Source organism: Mycteria americana, chromosome 3 (assembly GCF_035582795.1).
Source record: "Mycteria americana isolate JAX WOST 10 ecotype Jacksonville Zoo and Gardens chromosome 3, USCA_MyAme_1.0, whole genome shotgun sequence".
NCBI lineage: Eukaryota > Metazoa > Chordata > Aves > Ciconiiformes > Ciconiidae > Mycteria > Mycteria americana.
The window spans coordinates 62,101,734-62,118,381 of NC_134367.1; the positions used below are offsets into that span (position 1 = coordinate 62,101,734).

Below are 16,648 nucleotides of genomic sequence, written 5' to 3' on the forward strand. Positions count from 1 at the left end.
CTGCTGAGTCAGGGCTCAAATAAGAGGCTGTCGCCAATCCAAAATGAGATCAGCCACAGTGCTTAAAAACAGAGCTTGCAGCTATCAAAGTTTGTTTTTTTCCCAGCGGTATTGTCCTGATATTGTGTTGTGTTAGATCCTTTGAGTAGTTTCTTCACAATACTCTCAGTGGGAGGCAAAAGCTAGACAGAAGTAGGAGCTGGTAATTACCATGGTCTCGCATTGCCCCAGGCACCCCTATACAAGAGCTTTAGGGCCAGAGATTAAAAGACCTGGTGAAATTAAAAAGAGAAAATTATACCGGGCAGAAGATATTTTACCTTCCATTGTTGCACCACTTTAAGATTAAGAGAAGTGGAACAGACAGGGAGGGGTTTCTTTCTTTACCCCCTGGGTAATGTGTCTACATTCGCCAGCTCAGGGAGTTTAACAGTTGGTACTTCTACCCATCAGTTATCCGCTTCCCTTATTGTTTGGGGGGGCCTTTCAGCAGCACCAGGGGAAACAACAGCGCATGAAACAGAATACAACTGTAAAACAATATAAAGAAGTAAAACGGAGGACTCGTTGACAGGTGCAGGATCTGAAACTACTTTTAACTCATTATTTCTAAGGTGACTAGCTTGCAAGTCGACAGCAAAGCAGCCCTTTAAAACTTAAGTCTTGCTTCATTTCTGTAAGAGGGCATCCTACTGTGTAAAACTCAGTTATGTGAGCTAAGAGTACACTGAGCTGCCTGGAAATCACTTAAGACTCTTGTAGATGTCCACTGGTGGCATGAAAGCAGCAATGTTCATATATTACTTTTATTTGCTTTTACAGCCAGCTTTAATGAGCTCTGCTTTTACACCAAGTTCCTGTCCTACTGGTTTATAACTTTAGCTGGTGTGACGAGACATCAACACACTGGAAAATTGCAGGGCCAGTGTCTAGACTAGGTGGAATATTCTCAGTCCTGAGCAGTTGGAAGACTTCCAGCATGTGTACAGCAGAGATAGATACAAAACATGAAGTTTGTATGATCGCTGTATATTTTGCAGGATTCCTGTGCTGCTGACACAGAACCAGCCATTTTGGAAGGCGGCAAGCAATTTGGTCTTTCAAGGAACAGCCACATTGCAGTTGCATTTGATGACACCAAAGTGAAAAACAGGTATATTTTTTATTTCAGCAATGAGTTTTGATGGCATAATGTCAAAATAAAATGCCCCTCCTAATATTCTCAAAAGCATCTCCCAAAATTATGGGCATAATCTGAAAAAGATCACGTCCCATGGCTAATTCATTTCATTAAGCAAACATAAAAAGCATTAAAGCATGAAAGCTAAGCAATAAAGTGCCCACCTAAGTAGCTCTCACAAAAAACGGTTTACCTCTTTGTTTATAAAGGTTTGGGCACACACAGATCCCAGACTGATTTGCAGAAAAACAAACAGAAGAATGAAACCAGGTCGTGCAACTGAGTTCATAGGTTGCTTTTTCAGAAGAAAGTTTCTTGGTTCAGTAACTTGATAATTTCTTCTAATAAGCAAACTTTTTTTCCCCTTTCCTCCAATAGTTAAGATCAAGCTTGCACAGTGAACAGGCAAAATGACGGTGCCTTCCCAAAGTATAACAATACATACATATACATGTTGATATGCAAAGGAATTCCAAGAGCTACTTATAAAAATACAGCTGTTTTCAATGGATTTGTGAAGCTATAACTTGTTAATTGTTCATTTTTGCTGTGACGGCACATGATCATTAACGCATGCGCCATGTCACACCACTAAGCATTTTTGCTGCCTTGTAGTTTACAAGTCCATCAGCCTCACACTTATTTTTACCTATAAAGATGCTGTACTGCATATTTTCACGTATGCTAATTTTAGAAAACCAGGAAAATAATTAAAAGAAATACGTAATCCTACAGTCCTTGCCTGTCTTCTTTTCAAATAAGAATCCTGGCCTGATCATTTTCATGCAATGATTTTTCACATTTATATTATCAGCTACTTTCAGGTACTGACTCTGCAGCTCAGCTTGGGCTAGGTTAGTGATCTGCTGCCAGTACAACCTTAGCATCTAGATAATCTAAATAATTTCTTCCCAGGTTCTTTGCTGTAGGGGAGGTTTTCAGCATTACCATTCTGTCCAAGGGGTCAGCAGACCTCCTCAGACACACCCCCATTTTCCATTGGGAGAAATCAGAAAAAGTGTTTTATATCCTGATTGTAAACTCTTCTCTCTGCATCTTTAAAAGTTTTGCAACCTGTCTTCAGGCAATACAACTCATTAGAAACTCAACATTTGCCAGCTGTCACTACAGCTCGCTCTTCCTTGCGAGCATTATGTGTGTGGATGACGGATGACTCCGCTGGAATTTTACAAGGGCTGGGATTTTCGAGCAACTACAGCTGCAGCTGAGAATTGTATCTTGAAATTCTATGCCAAGGTTGCACTTTTGTATTTTCACAGTAAAGGGACTAATGAACACTCACATGTCAGGGATCAGATATGTGTGAAATGCAATTCACGTATAACCAAATTATTTTTCTTAAACCCTGATGGACAAGTAAAATGGGTCACTAACTGTAAAGCTTTGTTAGAGGAACACAAAGGTGAAGCAGATAAATTTGCCTACTGTCTGACTCTGAATATCTTTTCCTTTGTTTCTGTTTTTCTTTTTGTTTTATTTTCAGACTTACAATTGAATTTGAAGTCCGAACAACAGCTGATTCTGGCTTGCTATTTTATATGGCCCGCATCAACCATGCTGATTTTGCTACAGTTCAGATAAAGAATGGACTGCCTTATTTTAGCTATGATCTGGGGAGTGGAGACACCAACACAATGATTTCCAACAAAATAAATGATGGCCAGTGGCACAAGGTATAATAATCTCCAATGCTAAATTATTCTTTGTAATGCTGAGAGCTTTGTTTCACCTTAAGATATTTGCAAAACATAGTCCATACAAGCTAAACTTTACAACTAGGATTTTCTGTAGTCTGCAAAATTTGTGCTTTCAGATTCACTGTTAAGTACACAGTACATATTCCACTAACAAAAAAGTTAGTGCTGATCTTTGAAATTTCTCCTTCAGGAAACACATCTTTCTGGACATATTTAGAATATGTCCCATGTATGGTAAGGAACTGCAGAAAATGTTCGTTCCTGCCTAATAGGGCTCAGGTGAGTATCAGCTCATGATGATGGAATACATCATTAAAACCAGTTGTTTCTATGTTAATAATGTCATTGTTCAGCCATAATGATAAGAACAAAGAAGAAAAAAGTAACATTTAAGTAAATCTTCCCTGCATTATTAATTCAATTCATTAGGGAATAAATATGATATTGATGGATGTACTTGGCAGCCCCTTCTGTGACTTTATGAGAGGAAGCATTTATACACAATGCCTGTGGCTTTCGGATGATAAGGGAAGGAATAATATCACAGCCATGAAGTTTAGTATTTACTGGGCCAAGGACAACAGACACACAGTATATTCATTAGGTAACATGCCTGAAGGCACCAATAAAGACAGAGAAGAAAAGAATACATGTAACTATGTATTCAAATTATATACTATAAGAGACATTAAATTTCGGACAGATATTTGGAAAGTCACCATCCACATCTCTATCACCAAATGAGAAAAAATCTAATTGCATTTTCTGTTACGCTTGAATTGCTCTTACAAAACCCTCTTTGCAGTCATCCTTAGTCCCTCTCTGCTTCATTCCCACCCTGTTCTGTAGGAATTTTATTTTCACTGGATTTTTATTCATGAACTTTTTGATGATAGCAAATGCTCTAAACCAAGGTATATCATGAGGGGAAAAAATAAAGTTGTAGTCAGTATTTATCTGTTTTACATAATGCCTAGGAGCACTGGCAGTAGACCAGGGCCCCTTTCTGCTAGATGTAGAACAGATGTGTTCTGCTCTTTTAGCCATTTTCTCTATGTTCTGAGACAACTAACTGGAGCATATATTTCTTAATGGAAAACTGTGCTTTTTGGGCATGCAGCTTGGCACTCGGCAAGACAGGGACCCTTGTTGTAGATCCCATTTTTGTCAGAGAGAATGGAGACAAAATCCAAAGTCACAGTTCCCAAAAAACACAAGAAAGTCCATTTTGGGAGGGGGAAAAAGGCAACCTCTTTAAGAAAAGACCGCAGTCTTTGGTTTTTTAAGAAAGCAGGGGCTTCTCCTTATAATAATCCTTTTAGCGAGAACCTTTTCTCCATTTGAAATGGTTTGGGTTGGAACGTTTCCCTCAGGCCTGCAAAGCGAGGGCACCAGTCAGACCTTCCTGCCAGGCCCCGTTACAGGGCCGCGTTGTTCCCTTCAGGGCCTCTGCAGGGGTGTCTGTGCCCGGCTCCCGTCTCACTCACCAAACCCTCCTTCTGCCCACGGTGGCACTGGCCGTCTCAAATGTACAGTCGCCTGTAAACACCAGGTTCAGTCCCTCGCCTTCGGGCCTCCCCTTGTCAGCGTTCAGTCCTTGCCGCTGCTTGACAGATGTGCTGCCACGCTGAAGCAGAAGCAGCCATGTTTGTTAAAGAAAAGCCAAAGAAAAATGCTGTTTCTCTCTCTTTGCTACCCTGGTGAGCTTACTGTCCTGTTTAGAAATCTGCTAGTACGCATGTTGCGTTTCACATTCTATCCCTTTTTATACAGAACCATTATTATACTGATTTGTAGAGCTGTCAGTACAAGCCTTTGGAAAGAAATTGGCCTATGGTTGTTGGGGTAGAATTTCCTCAGCTCTTCAGCAATTGCACTTCCTCCCTGCCATTCACAGCCCATTTGCCTGGACAGACGCCATAATACCAACCGAACATAGTTGGTATTGTATTTACTCTAGCATGAACTGTGATCTGAAGCACGTCCAAACTAGTGGAATCATAAACTCAATATTGTCTGCAAACATGTGCTGTGATAAAGATTTGCAGCCAGTGCCATTAACGTTCAGCATTTACTATTCCCAGTACTTCAAATTTCTATCTGATTCCAGGAAAAACAATATTGTGGCATGCCTAAGATAGTAACAATGAAGCTTTTTAAAGGAACCCCAAGTCCTTTTAGTAATTCTAATAAATAATAGTCATGATGCCTCTGACCCAGAGCTAATTAAAAGGCAGTCATACATTTACACAAAACCTTGCACAGGTGCTCTGTTCCAGGAACATTATCCATAGTTGCTGCCAGGGTACTTCCGCTAACCACTCCTACTATTTTCTCCCATATTGTTATATATTGCAGACTGTAAGGCTAGTTACAATCTGGAAACGCTTTGTTGTCAGAAAACTATCTGTAATTGTATTGCATTTGTGTGTCTTTTTAGATAAAAGTCATTCGAACCAAGCAAGAAGGAAACCTTATAGTAGATGATGTTTCAAACAGGACTGTTAGCCCCAAGAAGGCCGATATATTGGATGTTGTAGGAATGCTGTATGTTGGAGGATTGCCCGTTAACTACACAACTAGAAGAATTGGTCCAGTAAGCAAGTTTGTTTAAGTTATCTTACACTCCTTAAGTATGTCTTGATTGGTACCAGTGTCTTCCCAGTTTTGTTTTGTTTTGCTTTTCCCTCAGACTGCTCAAGAATATGGATAAAATGGACCTTACTGGAGGTACACTACGTTCTTTCAGTGCAAAGATCTGACTCGGAATCCAGTTAATGCAAAGAACTAGAAATAGCAGAGTTAGGTACTGTTATGGAGAAGTAGAAAGATCCATACACTTGTATCCACTTGGACCACTGCACAGCTAGAGTATAAGGTCCTGAATACTCCCTGCCCTTTCTCTTGGCTGTAATTCATCTAGCAATAAGTGCTAATAAACAGTGAAAGCATCTCCTAAGAGAAGCAGTAGAAGCCAAAATTACCCTGGACAAAGTACCCAGTAGTAGTGCTGCTTACTGTTGTAATTGGGTTTGTGTTGTTATTACTAAACTAGGAGAGAATGTATTTTGAAGTAAGGCCATGAAAACTCTGTTTTCCTCTTTCTGTTTCCAAATGTGCACATTTCAATTTATCACTGTTTCAGTCTAAATGCCCAGCTTCCATGCTGACATAGAAGATATCTTGGCAAACAGAGAGCCCAGAGAGGTGAATATCATTTTGGCGTAAACCTTGTAGGATTAACTAGGAACACTGTATTCCTTCACCCAGGCCATTTATTGCATCTAACCGCACAACTCCGTGTCAGTCATCTCACTTTCCTCCTGCCCTCCCACCCCCCAAGATATGCCAGTATCACAATTGGAGAAAACCTCTTCCCTGCATTATTTTTTCTCTGCACAGAGGGGTCTTTCAAAGCAGAAGCCAGAACTTGAGTGAACTTAATTATAGCAAGCAACAAATCAGGCGTATAGTACAGCACAATGTGGACAAAAAAATGGAATGTCAGTAGCGGCTACGTCTAGGCTCATTCTGGGTGGTTATACAGAATGGTAAAGAGGAGGCAAAAGCACAGATCCTGGCAAAGGAACAAACCAGACTCTCAGAGACACTGCACATGAGTAAATACCATTCTAGTAAGATGATTATGGAATGGTGAAGACTAGTATATAGACAGGCAAGAGTCCACCAGTTTGGGTAGACAAAATAAATACAGAAAAGGAATTCCTAGATCCTGCTTAAACAAGTCACTATAATAACTCATGGATTGGGAATAAAGGGGAAGAGTAGCCACTCTAAATCTGAGAGTCATGTTCCATAAAGAAAACTGACTTGTAAGATCGTATTTCTTAACAAATTTTGGATTGTGCAGAAAGACCAAATTATGCAGAAAGTCCAAATTGAGGCAAATCTACTGATCATTTGGATTTACTAAACCAGATCTGAGGCAGCGGAAAACAAAAGCAATACTTAACTACTCACAAAATATAATTCCTAATACTATCAAGTTATGCTCTTTGGAATACATCTGCAATTTACAAGTACTAATCTAAGGAGAAAGGTAACACTAAATCCTTACCTATTGCTCCTTGTCGGAAGTAATGGAGGGAACCCATGCAGATAAATGGCTCAGTCTGGCAATAACAGTCATGTCAGATCCTGACAGTCTTATGTGCTTTGGGATTTAAATGAAGCTGTGACTTCAAATGTCATTCACAGAAGGTAAAAACCAGTGCTTGCCTTTCAATCATTCTCAGTAAAATACACTGCATGATGTATTAATAGTGTTGTGTTGTAGGCTTCATGTAAAGGCTCTGAAGCAAAGTAAGTTGAAAGCATGTATTATCTTAGTTAGGGCTTTCTGCTAAACACACATCAGCCTTTTTAGACACTAATCTGATACGTAACCATAGGTGGGCTGGCTTCCTATTCAGTGCAGAAGACTGATACCTACTTATTTGGCTTCAGCAGATGTCATATTTTAAGCACTCAAAAATCTGCTGTCAGCAAAAGATGTTATATTGCCTGTTACCATGCTAAAGTATAACCAGATTTGCTTTTCCATAAGGCAAGTGAAATTTTAAAGTTAGAGGATGTTATAGAGTTGTCTACAAATCTTGCATTTCTGTGATTTATTCTCACAGTGAAGATGGCAAGATTTGTTTTCTTTTGTGGCATTTTTCTTTTTTGGTAGCAATACTTGTTGATCTGGAGATGACTTTCACTTAGAAATTAGAAAAAGGTCTATTTGTGAAGAAGCTGACCGAAAGCATTGCTCAGCTCAGAACTGAATTTATTCACTGATATTGCTCAAGTTCTCATGAAAACTTTGTACAGGTGTATCTAGCAGTAATAAGCTATATAATTCCACAGTACATCCAGCTTTGATTTATAAGGAAAGAAATTCTTTGGAAATTCTTTCAAGTGACTAGTCAGGATATTGTTAGAGGAGGTGGTGTGTAGAGTCAAGACTTCCCTCTGCAAGTGTGCCTTTCCCCTTTCTGTATTTATACATATTTCTACACTGTATTTTATATGCTGATTTTTATTTTCCTCCTTCCTACTGCATTGCTTATGAATGTCTTCCTTTTCTTCCTCAAAGTACATGTTTATCATTTTCCTCTCTCCCACTGATGTCAGGGATAAATTTTCCTAACTCTAAATCAAAGCTCAAAGCCTTTGTCTAAAGCTGAGAACCAAAACACAGCTGCTGCCCACCTCAGAGAGAAAAGGGAGGGAGAGCTCTGGGGGTAGTTCACGGAGGGGGAGATGCCAATGGCTCTCGGAGGTCCTGCTGGGATGCACCGATCACACAGCTGAGCCCCGGGGCAACCCGGGGTGTAGCCTGGGCAGCCCTCACTCCTGCCCCAGCCAGGATCTCACTTACTTCCACACCAGCTTAAGTGTGCAGGTACCACCCGCTCGGAGTCACAGTAACGTGCTCCCAGCGCAGAAGCCAAACTGGAGTTGCAGTTTGCTACCCCGCACGGGAGCCTCCATGCACCCGAGCACATCCCTCGCCTGCCTCTCTGGCCAACAGAGTGGCCCTTCTCACTGTGGTCACCAGCCCTATATATGGTTATTACACAAAGAACTATGTATGGTCAACAACCTTTACATAGGGGCTTTGTTCATTTTAGTAGCTGTGTACCTGCATTAGCTCAGTCTTAACATGCAACATTAGGCCCATAGTAAAGTGATTAAGGGGGGGACACACACGTAAGCCCTAGTAAAATTACCGGCAGCCCAGAGAACTATATGCAGTATCTTCATCTACTTGCAAACCCCATAACCTAGTCAATTAAAAAGGTAAAGTATAGGCCATTAAATTCCTGCATTGCTGATGTAATTTGCTATGTTTCATTATGCAGTGTATTATTTTATGTCCCCTCCATTAAGCCAAATAGATGTGACTCAGATCACATCCCTGAAAAGTAATGTAATTCATCCTCAGTATGACTGAGATGAGATTCCAATTACAATCAGATATTAAGGATTAGCCATGTAAAATTCAAGGTTTTTTCAGCTCCATAAATCCAGCGGAGAAGCAGAGGAAAGGTACTTTTTGATTACATACTTTAGGCCTTTATTCTGAGCATTTCAGCTTGATTTGCACAGTTATACATTTTGTTTGAAATATTGACTGCAGGTCACCTATAGCATCGACGGCTGCATCAGAAGTTTTAAAATGACAGAATCACCTGTTGACCTGGATAATCCAACTTCCAGCTTCAATGTTGGAAAATGCTTTGTCACTGCACAGAAAGGAACATACTTCGATGGAACAGGCTTTGCCAAAACAGGTAATGAACAGCAATTCTGCTGATAGGCAAAGAACAGAGAAAGAGGAGATGCTGCTTTCAAAAACTTCCAGTGCTACCTAACTCCTGCTGACTGGAGGCAAAGTGAGACCAATACTTGAAACTCTCACTGATCATTTTTACTTATCTTGCCTAGGGATAGACTATATGACTTTCTAGCAAGGTCTCACACTAAGCACAGCCACCATAACAGTTACTTACATGATTTCACATGAAATGGAGTGCATTGATAATGCTGAGTTAGTTACCTTGCATTACTGGCAACACACTTTGTGTGATTATTAGGAATAATGTATTAAATGCTTTTCTTGATTTTATTATGCTTCCCCTTTTCTCTACAAGTTGGTGCATACAAAGTGGGAACAGATCTGCTTGTGGAATTTGAATTCCGTACAACACGAATGAACGGTGTTCTCCTAGGAGTCAGCAGCCAGAAAATGGATGGGCTTGGTATCGAATTAGTAGATGGAAAAGTGAGTAGCAAAGCATTTTTAGCTCTTTATAGAGACTGGTTTTAAAAAGCACAGGTAGCTTAAAGGCAAGCTTACTACACCAATCTCAAGGCGTCTCAGTCAATATCAGGGCTCTCCTTTATGCAGCACTTGCCACTTCACATACATCAAGAGGCTCTTACACTTTTACAAAGATATTTTAAAAGACTCTGTAACACTTGAGTTTCCTAAAACTGCAACATCAGGACTTAAATTAGTGAGAATATGAAAAGTTTTGAGGAAAGGCTTTGTCATTAATAATACTAGTTTCTTGTGTGTATCTTTTATTTCACAGTCTGGAAAACCAGTCAGTAATCTATCATTTATAAAGACCTTGGGGTGGAGGGGTGAAATACCCCAAAACTAAGACAAAAAATGCAAAAATGACAACCTATACAACAATTCTGCATATTTCTACTAGTGTTTATCTCAGTGACATAACCCAGATGCCAGAGGGACAGCAATCCACATAGAGTCTGGTATTAAATTAGAGCTTTAGTGTGTGCAGTCAGAGCATGTTGACTTTAAATAAACAAAAAAAACCAAACAAAAAAAGAACTGTAGAACTATTTTGAGAACTAGCTGACTTCCATGTCACGCTTTTCAGGTGATGTTTCACGTTGACAATGGTGCAGGCCGATTCTCTGCTATCTATGAGCCCTATGCACCAGGCAGCTTGTGTGATGGACAGTGGCACAAGGTTCTTGCAAACAAGATCAAACACCGTTTAGAGCTGACTGTGGATGACAGACAGGTGGATGGTAACAGCCCAAACAGGGCCTCGACCTCAGCAGACACTAACGACCCTGTCTTTGTCGGAGGATATCCTGGTAAGCATTTAACACACAAATGAAGCTTTACTTATGCTCTAGCAACTCTGCCTTGGTAATGTCTTAAATGCAATTAGGACTAGGATGCTCAAGATGATGGATAAGATTGTCTGAGTTTGTATCAGTTGGCATGGATGCTCGTTTCTGCATCCAGCTGCATTTTGGAACAAGAAGTTCTGCAGCACCCAGGGACTCTCGCGGATCCCCCTGCCCGGTCTCAAAGGTAGGCACTGCCACAGAGGAGCCGGCAGACTTTCTGCCTTCTGCTGCCTACACACACAGAGCCTCCTTCTCCAAACTTTCAGTTTAGTAACAGCATAATAGTTATGTTTCAATAGTAACAGTATTTGGCAAATTTATATTTAATGAAAGAATGGCAAATTTAATTTACACAGAATGTATATATGCTCATGGGGGGGCAGGGCACTGTGTGTGTAAATCAGCCTGTAAAACCTGAGGACCTGGGGAATGTGGACCACAGCTTGCACAGAGAGAGGAGAGGACACCGTCTCTTTCTGATTAACGTCTTTGCTCATGGTCTGGTGGTTTTTAAAGAAAAAAAAAATTGCTATTCAGTATTCTGGAAGTCCTCAAGAGAACTTGCTTCATGCAGAGGTAGTTGAACAAGATGCAGAACTGGGCCGAGCTCTGTAGCTAGCTTCATCTTTCACTAAGCTGATAATGAATGCTAGTATTCATCTGTTCATAGACAATTAACAAGTTTATCTAGTTTACTTTCTGAAAACACAGTTGTTTGTGAAGTGCCAATTTTGTTGCATTTATAATAAAGTTTCCCTCTAGTTTGCAAACAGAAAAGCTAAGTATGTTTGCAGTATGTGTCTGCTCTAGTGCATACTGAGGTCAATGGCAAGATGCCTCTTGAGTTAATTCCTAAATGATTTTTTGGAAGTTGTTTTTCCCCCCATCTAATGTGTGATACAGTGCATCCAAAAAGCCTTCTCTCTCAAGCTTGAGAACATTTTTCAAAAATGGTCTTGATACTGAAATATGACTGTCGTACTTCAGTCACAGTGACTAGTGATAAGGCCCAACAACTTTGTGCCAGAAGGAAAACAGCTTTGTGGCAGCCTTTTTATAACAAAACAGGATTCTAGCATAGGAGCTAGTACTAAAGAAACACTGCAGATGGAGTTACCATCTCATTCTGGACTGTACGTCAAGAGGAACATTACAAGAGCAACAAATGGAAGGTACTGCAATCTGTACAAAACAAGCCTACACTTACATCATGTTGAATTGATATTCCTGACTTCAGCCACATGGCAAGTTATGAAATGATTTAATAAACCTACATGCACATTTAAACACCTCGCACTTCTCTTGCTGTCTAGTCTAGCTCATCCAAGATTTGTTTTAACATTCCCAATACCTAGACAGCCTCATCACAAATTAAAAACACAGTATCACAGGATTTTGTAAAATTAGTAAGCGTTTGTATTTTCCAGTCCTCTTGAGGCGTCTCCTGGCTGCATAAACAGTGCAAAACAGTTGTAAACCAGCTAGAATTAGCTGGTGGAGAATTTCCTGTGCAGAGAAACTTTTCACCACCAGAGCGTGAGCAGGGATATAAATTCCTGGCTACCTATAAAAGCCAATACTCATCTCCTACTATCACTCTTCCCTGTGCAAGGAGGGACAGATGGATTCAACCATCTCATCCTCTGTGAAACAGCATAATGCTGTGGCCAGTCAGTCCTCTACAGGTGTAAAGTTATTTCTGCAACCCTTACTTTATCAGTCACATAGATTTGTATCAGAGTGCATCCCTGTAGCCACTTTTTCACTTGGAAGAACACTGAGAAACAAGTTGGGCCATGAATTTCAAGCAGTTGAGAGAAATATTTCCAGCTTCCCAGACAAACAAACCCTCACTTCTATCATCTGGTCACACTAGAATAGTTCCCTCCTTCTTTAGTGGAAGAGATGTACTCAAATCCCTGCTTTACTATCAGCAAGGAAAAAAAAAATCAGAATGCTTGAAAACTCTCAAAACCGTTCCTTAAATGACACCTGAAGTCCATACTGAGGAATTCGCTTTCTCATGATGTTAGGGCTGAGAACTGCATCCATTTTGGTCTTTTTTTTGCTCTGTTGTTATTCCGTGGATAAATAGCTTGAGAAGGAGATCTGCAGGATGAGCATGCAGGATGCATCATACACCATTTGTACATAGCAAGCTGCCATTTGGCCATTTTCCTTAATTTCCTCTATGTCACATAACTGAGTTATACAGTTTATAACGGTAGTTTAAATGTGTTCAGATTCTGCCACTGTCATGCCAGGACAGAAAAAGGAAAGGAGACAGACTGGATTGTTATCACTAACATATGCATTTATCACATTCACTCATAATGTTTGTCATTTTTTGGATGAAGAAGATATACGGCAAATAAACCATATTCATATATTGCTGGGGACATCTATTCTCCTGCAGGACTCTCAAAGAACAAACGTAAGTATCAACTCAGACTTACATAATTCCTTTTGCCTTTTTTTTCCCCTCCTTCAGATGGTGTGACCCAGTTTGGGCTGACCACTAATATCCGTTTTAAAGGATGTATTCGATTTCTGAAGCTCACCAAGGGTACTTCTAAACCTCAAGAGATTAACTTCAGCAAAGCTTTGGAGCTGAAGGGTGTTCAACCGCTGTCATGCCCTGCAAACTAACTGTCATTCAACCAATATGGGTCTGTTTATGTAAGCACCTCAGATTAAAAAAGAAAAAAAAATCTATATATACATTGCATTCACAATAAAATGTCTTTATGCAGGTATTTGAGTAGTTTTTGTGGTCTATTCAGATGGCTATTTCAAGGTACCTCCCAAGAATGCAAGAACTAATCCTTTCCCCCCACCCCCTTCATTAAGGGAGTAGTACTATTATTTTTATATCTCTCTTTCCTTATAGCTTGAAACGGAAATGTTTCATCATTCTTCTGATGAGTAAGACCACATATTATGCAGGTTGTTCCTTTACTACAGAACTTAGAATCACAGAATCATGGAATATCTCAAGTTGGAAGGGACCCATAAGTATCATCGAGTCCAACTCCCTGAAATGCTCCCTAAATACTTTTGGTGAGGTAGCTCTGTAAACTTGCATTCCTTTACCATTCTAAATACAGTGCACTTGTGTGCGTGCACACCTCTGTCTTGCATTAGAAACGGGCATATTACCTTGCTTAAATCAATCCCAAGAGCTTTTAGAAAATTTTTCTGACCATAATATTTCCAATGAAAATTTCACTGAGAAATTCAAAATTTTATGTAGTCTACATGGCTGCTGTCATGTTATAGCCATGGAACCAAGTGCAGGGAAGGAAAATGTTACTGCTTGCTCGACTTATTTGGGATTATTGAAGAAAATATGTTGCACCTAAAATCCCTGCTATATCATTTGAACAGCACTGGATTTTAACAGAGGTTATGTTGTTTGATGTTGGGAGATGTAGTCTGTAATGGAAGGAGTAGAACCAGGTTCTATCACTTACCTGGAAATACGGTTTTAAATGGTCCTTGATAAATAAAGTTTGATACTGCCCCTCTCTCCAACTACACATGATATTGAAGTTACACATAGCAAAATTCACAAGCCAAGCGTCTAAAGGAAGATGAAATCTGACACTACTGCATTGGAGCAGAATGGAGGTGAAGCAGGAGAATCCCAGAGATTATTAGCATGGCACATCTCACTCATCTCTACTGTCATCTATTTAATTAAATCCTTAAGGTAAAAGCAGCTTGCAAAGTTAGACTCTACTGCTTCTGCTTGATGCTGTCAGTTTGTGAGGAATTCTGAATGCAGAAGCCACCCCAGATCTTCCTTAACTAAAATTTAGAGTGCTCTATGGATAGCGGTTTAAACCTAGATGGGGAGAGGAAAGTTGCTTCCTAGATTCTCACTAAATGCCAAATCCTGGTGGTTTTCCTCAGTGCTTTGTATGTTTTAGAGGACTATGAAATCATCACCGAAGCGTGGATTATCTTTTCTATGGACTGTTTCAAATGGTTAAACTCTACTTTTGCAAAAGTTGTGCTTGGACATGCAGAACATCTACTGTACAAATGTAAAAACAACTACCTACGCAAGAGAGAAAAACAACAGAAAAAACCTAGCAGTAAGGTAGCACAACGATGCAATTAAAAGAAAAGGCGTTTTAAATTATTTTTTTTCTGCCCACAGTGAGCCTCGAATACACTTTTTCAGAATTTCTGACATGACTAAAAAAAGGCTAGCTGCAAAATTTGTGCTGCCAGAGAGCCCTCCTGCAGGAGTGCTTTGTATTTTACAAAAGGCCTCTTTGGCGTACAATGTTTCTCCAAAGTGCCATGGAAAAAACCACCTTTACACTAGGAAACTACATTAAAGAGATGGTAATAAACAGGTATATTGCCACTCTAATGATTTGGGGAGTCTAACATTCATCAGATACACCTGAAGAAAAATATCTAGCTGCAGTGAAGCCCTGAAGTAACTGACTTCAGCAAGTCTGCTAGTTTTCACTTGCAAGTGGCCCTTTAATGTTAGCAAACAGTTAATGGCTGTGCAACGTTACACACATTCAAAGTGCTAAGAATTAGTAAAGCAAGCATTTGTCTCTGAAAAAGCCTAATTATGGGACATGTCTTACTATACCTCTTACTTAACTAAGACTTAAGTACAAGTCTTACTACAACTTCTACATTCTTAGTGCTACTATCAAACACACTGTAAAATATTTATGTGTTTCTATTTTACTCTTTTTATGTCCCTTATATTTACCTACTCTCATCCCTGTAATATTTCGGGATAGTTTGAGCAGCTCAAGAAAAACACTTCAAATACAGTTATTTCCAAAATTCTTGAAAAATATGAACAAGTGAAGCCCCAAGACTTTTCTGCAGAGGGACGTATATTATTGTCAGGAATTTCTCACAGAAGACAGAACAGCCAAGCCACTTGGCCCATTACACCCACAGTCATTACCTAGTTTAGAGACGTGTTTCCTAGCCTCTAGGTTCTATTCAGCATGTTAGATTCTTTTTTAGCCCAACCTTGCTTGCAAAGTTTGAGTTTGGGGGTTTTTTTGGATTTGAAGACACAAGGGAAATTCAAACAATGGAGCCGAGAATGCTGTGAGTTAGTACCGTGCCTCAGAGGCAGGAAATTGCCGCTGCCCTGCTCAGCGCTGCATCAGCAATGGTCTTTCACATAAAGATGTCTTTGCCTTAGAAACAAATACTGGAGTTTCAGCATTAAAAAAGGGAAAGAAAAAAAACCAAGAGGCCTTTATGTTCTTTGCTGTGTTGAATTATTTCTCCCTTGCATGGCCTTCCAGGAATGTGTGGGACAGAGCAAAAACAATGAAACAATGCGCATTATTACATTTCTTGAACTTTCGGGTGGAAAGAATCAACCAGCTGCTGTCCTCTGCTAAAGGAAATAAATTCGGTAGGCTGAAACAACAGCTGCTTCAGCAAATAGCCAAGCTAAAAGGCAACAGAAAAACCTGCCTAATTTGTTTTCGTAGATCACTGAGTGGATGCACCAAGTACTGTCAGTAAAGCTTTCTGCCTCTGAAGATTCAGCAGAGTATCCGGGAATGATCCCAGCTCCCTGTTACTACCTTTTGCCATACAACACATTCATAGATAAGATTTCCTGAAAATAGCAGGTTGTGAGCCTCAGAGCCATATGCAAACTGCTAGAGATTACATCACTGCTGACTGTGCCAGAAGCGATGTAATGTCCCAATTCAAGACTGCAAACTAATACACATCTACAGAACACAAATATTTCAACCCTTATTTAGGTGGATTTTTTTCCATACAGAAAAAAACTGCCTTTTACTGCCTTTTTTTTTTTTTTTGTGCACACATTAAAGACTCTTTGTTGCTAAACTTCAAAACTAAAAACTTCACACCCACATGTTTTTAAAATTGTGTTTAAGATTGACCCTCTTGACTGAGGTAACTTTTAGGCATTTACAACGAACATGCACTCTGAATGGAAGAAATCCCTCTTCATCTCTAGCTTTAGGCAAACTGCTATGTATGAAAAAAGTTGTGGGTTTGATTTTAAATACAACCAGTTTTCAACTTAGACTCT

The 16,648-nt window shown here is 39.8% G+C and overlaps 1 protein-coding gene across 1 annotated transcript in view; it reads left to right on the forward strand.

Annotated features, from left to right (window-relative positions):
* Positions 1-13,311, forward strand: part of LAMA2 (laminin subunit alpha 2) — a 388,353-nt gene extending 375,042 nt beyond the window's left edge. The window contains exons 59-65 of the mRNA XM_075497163.1: positions 1,041-1,153; positions 2,685-2,874; positions 5,339-5,494; positions 9,047-9,200; positions 9,561-9,691; positions 10,317-10,539; positions 13,070-13,311. Coding sequence (XP_075353278.1) covers positions 1,041-1,153; positions 2,685-2,874; positions 5,339-5,494; positions 9,047-9,200; positions 9,561-9,691; positions 10,317-10,539; positions 13,070-13,227 — 1,125 coding nt within the window. The 3' untranslated portion in view covers positions 13,228-13,311. The remainder of the gene's footprint in view (positions 1-1,040; positions 1,154-2,684; positions 2,875-5,338; positions 5,495-9,046; positions 9,201-9,560; positions 9,692-10,316; positions 10,540-13,069) is intronic.
* The last annotated feature ends 3,337 nt before the right edge of the window (positions 13,312-16,648 follow it).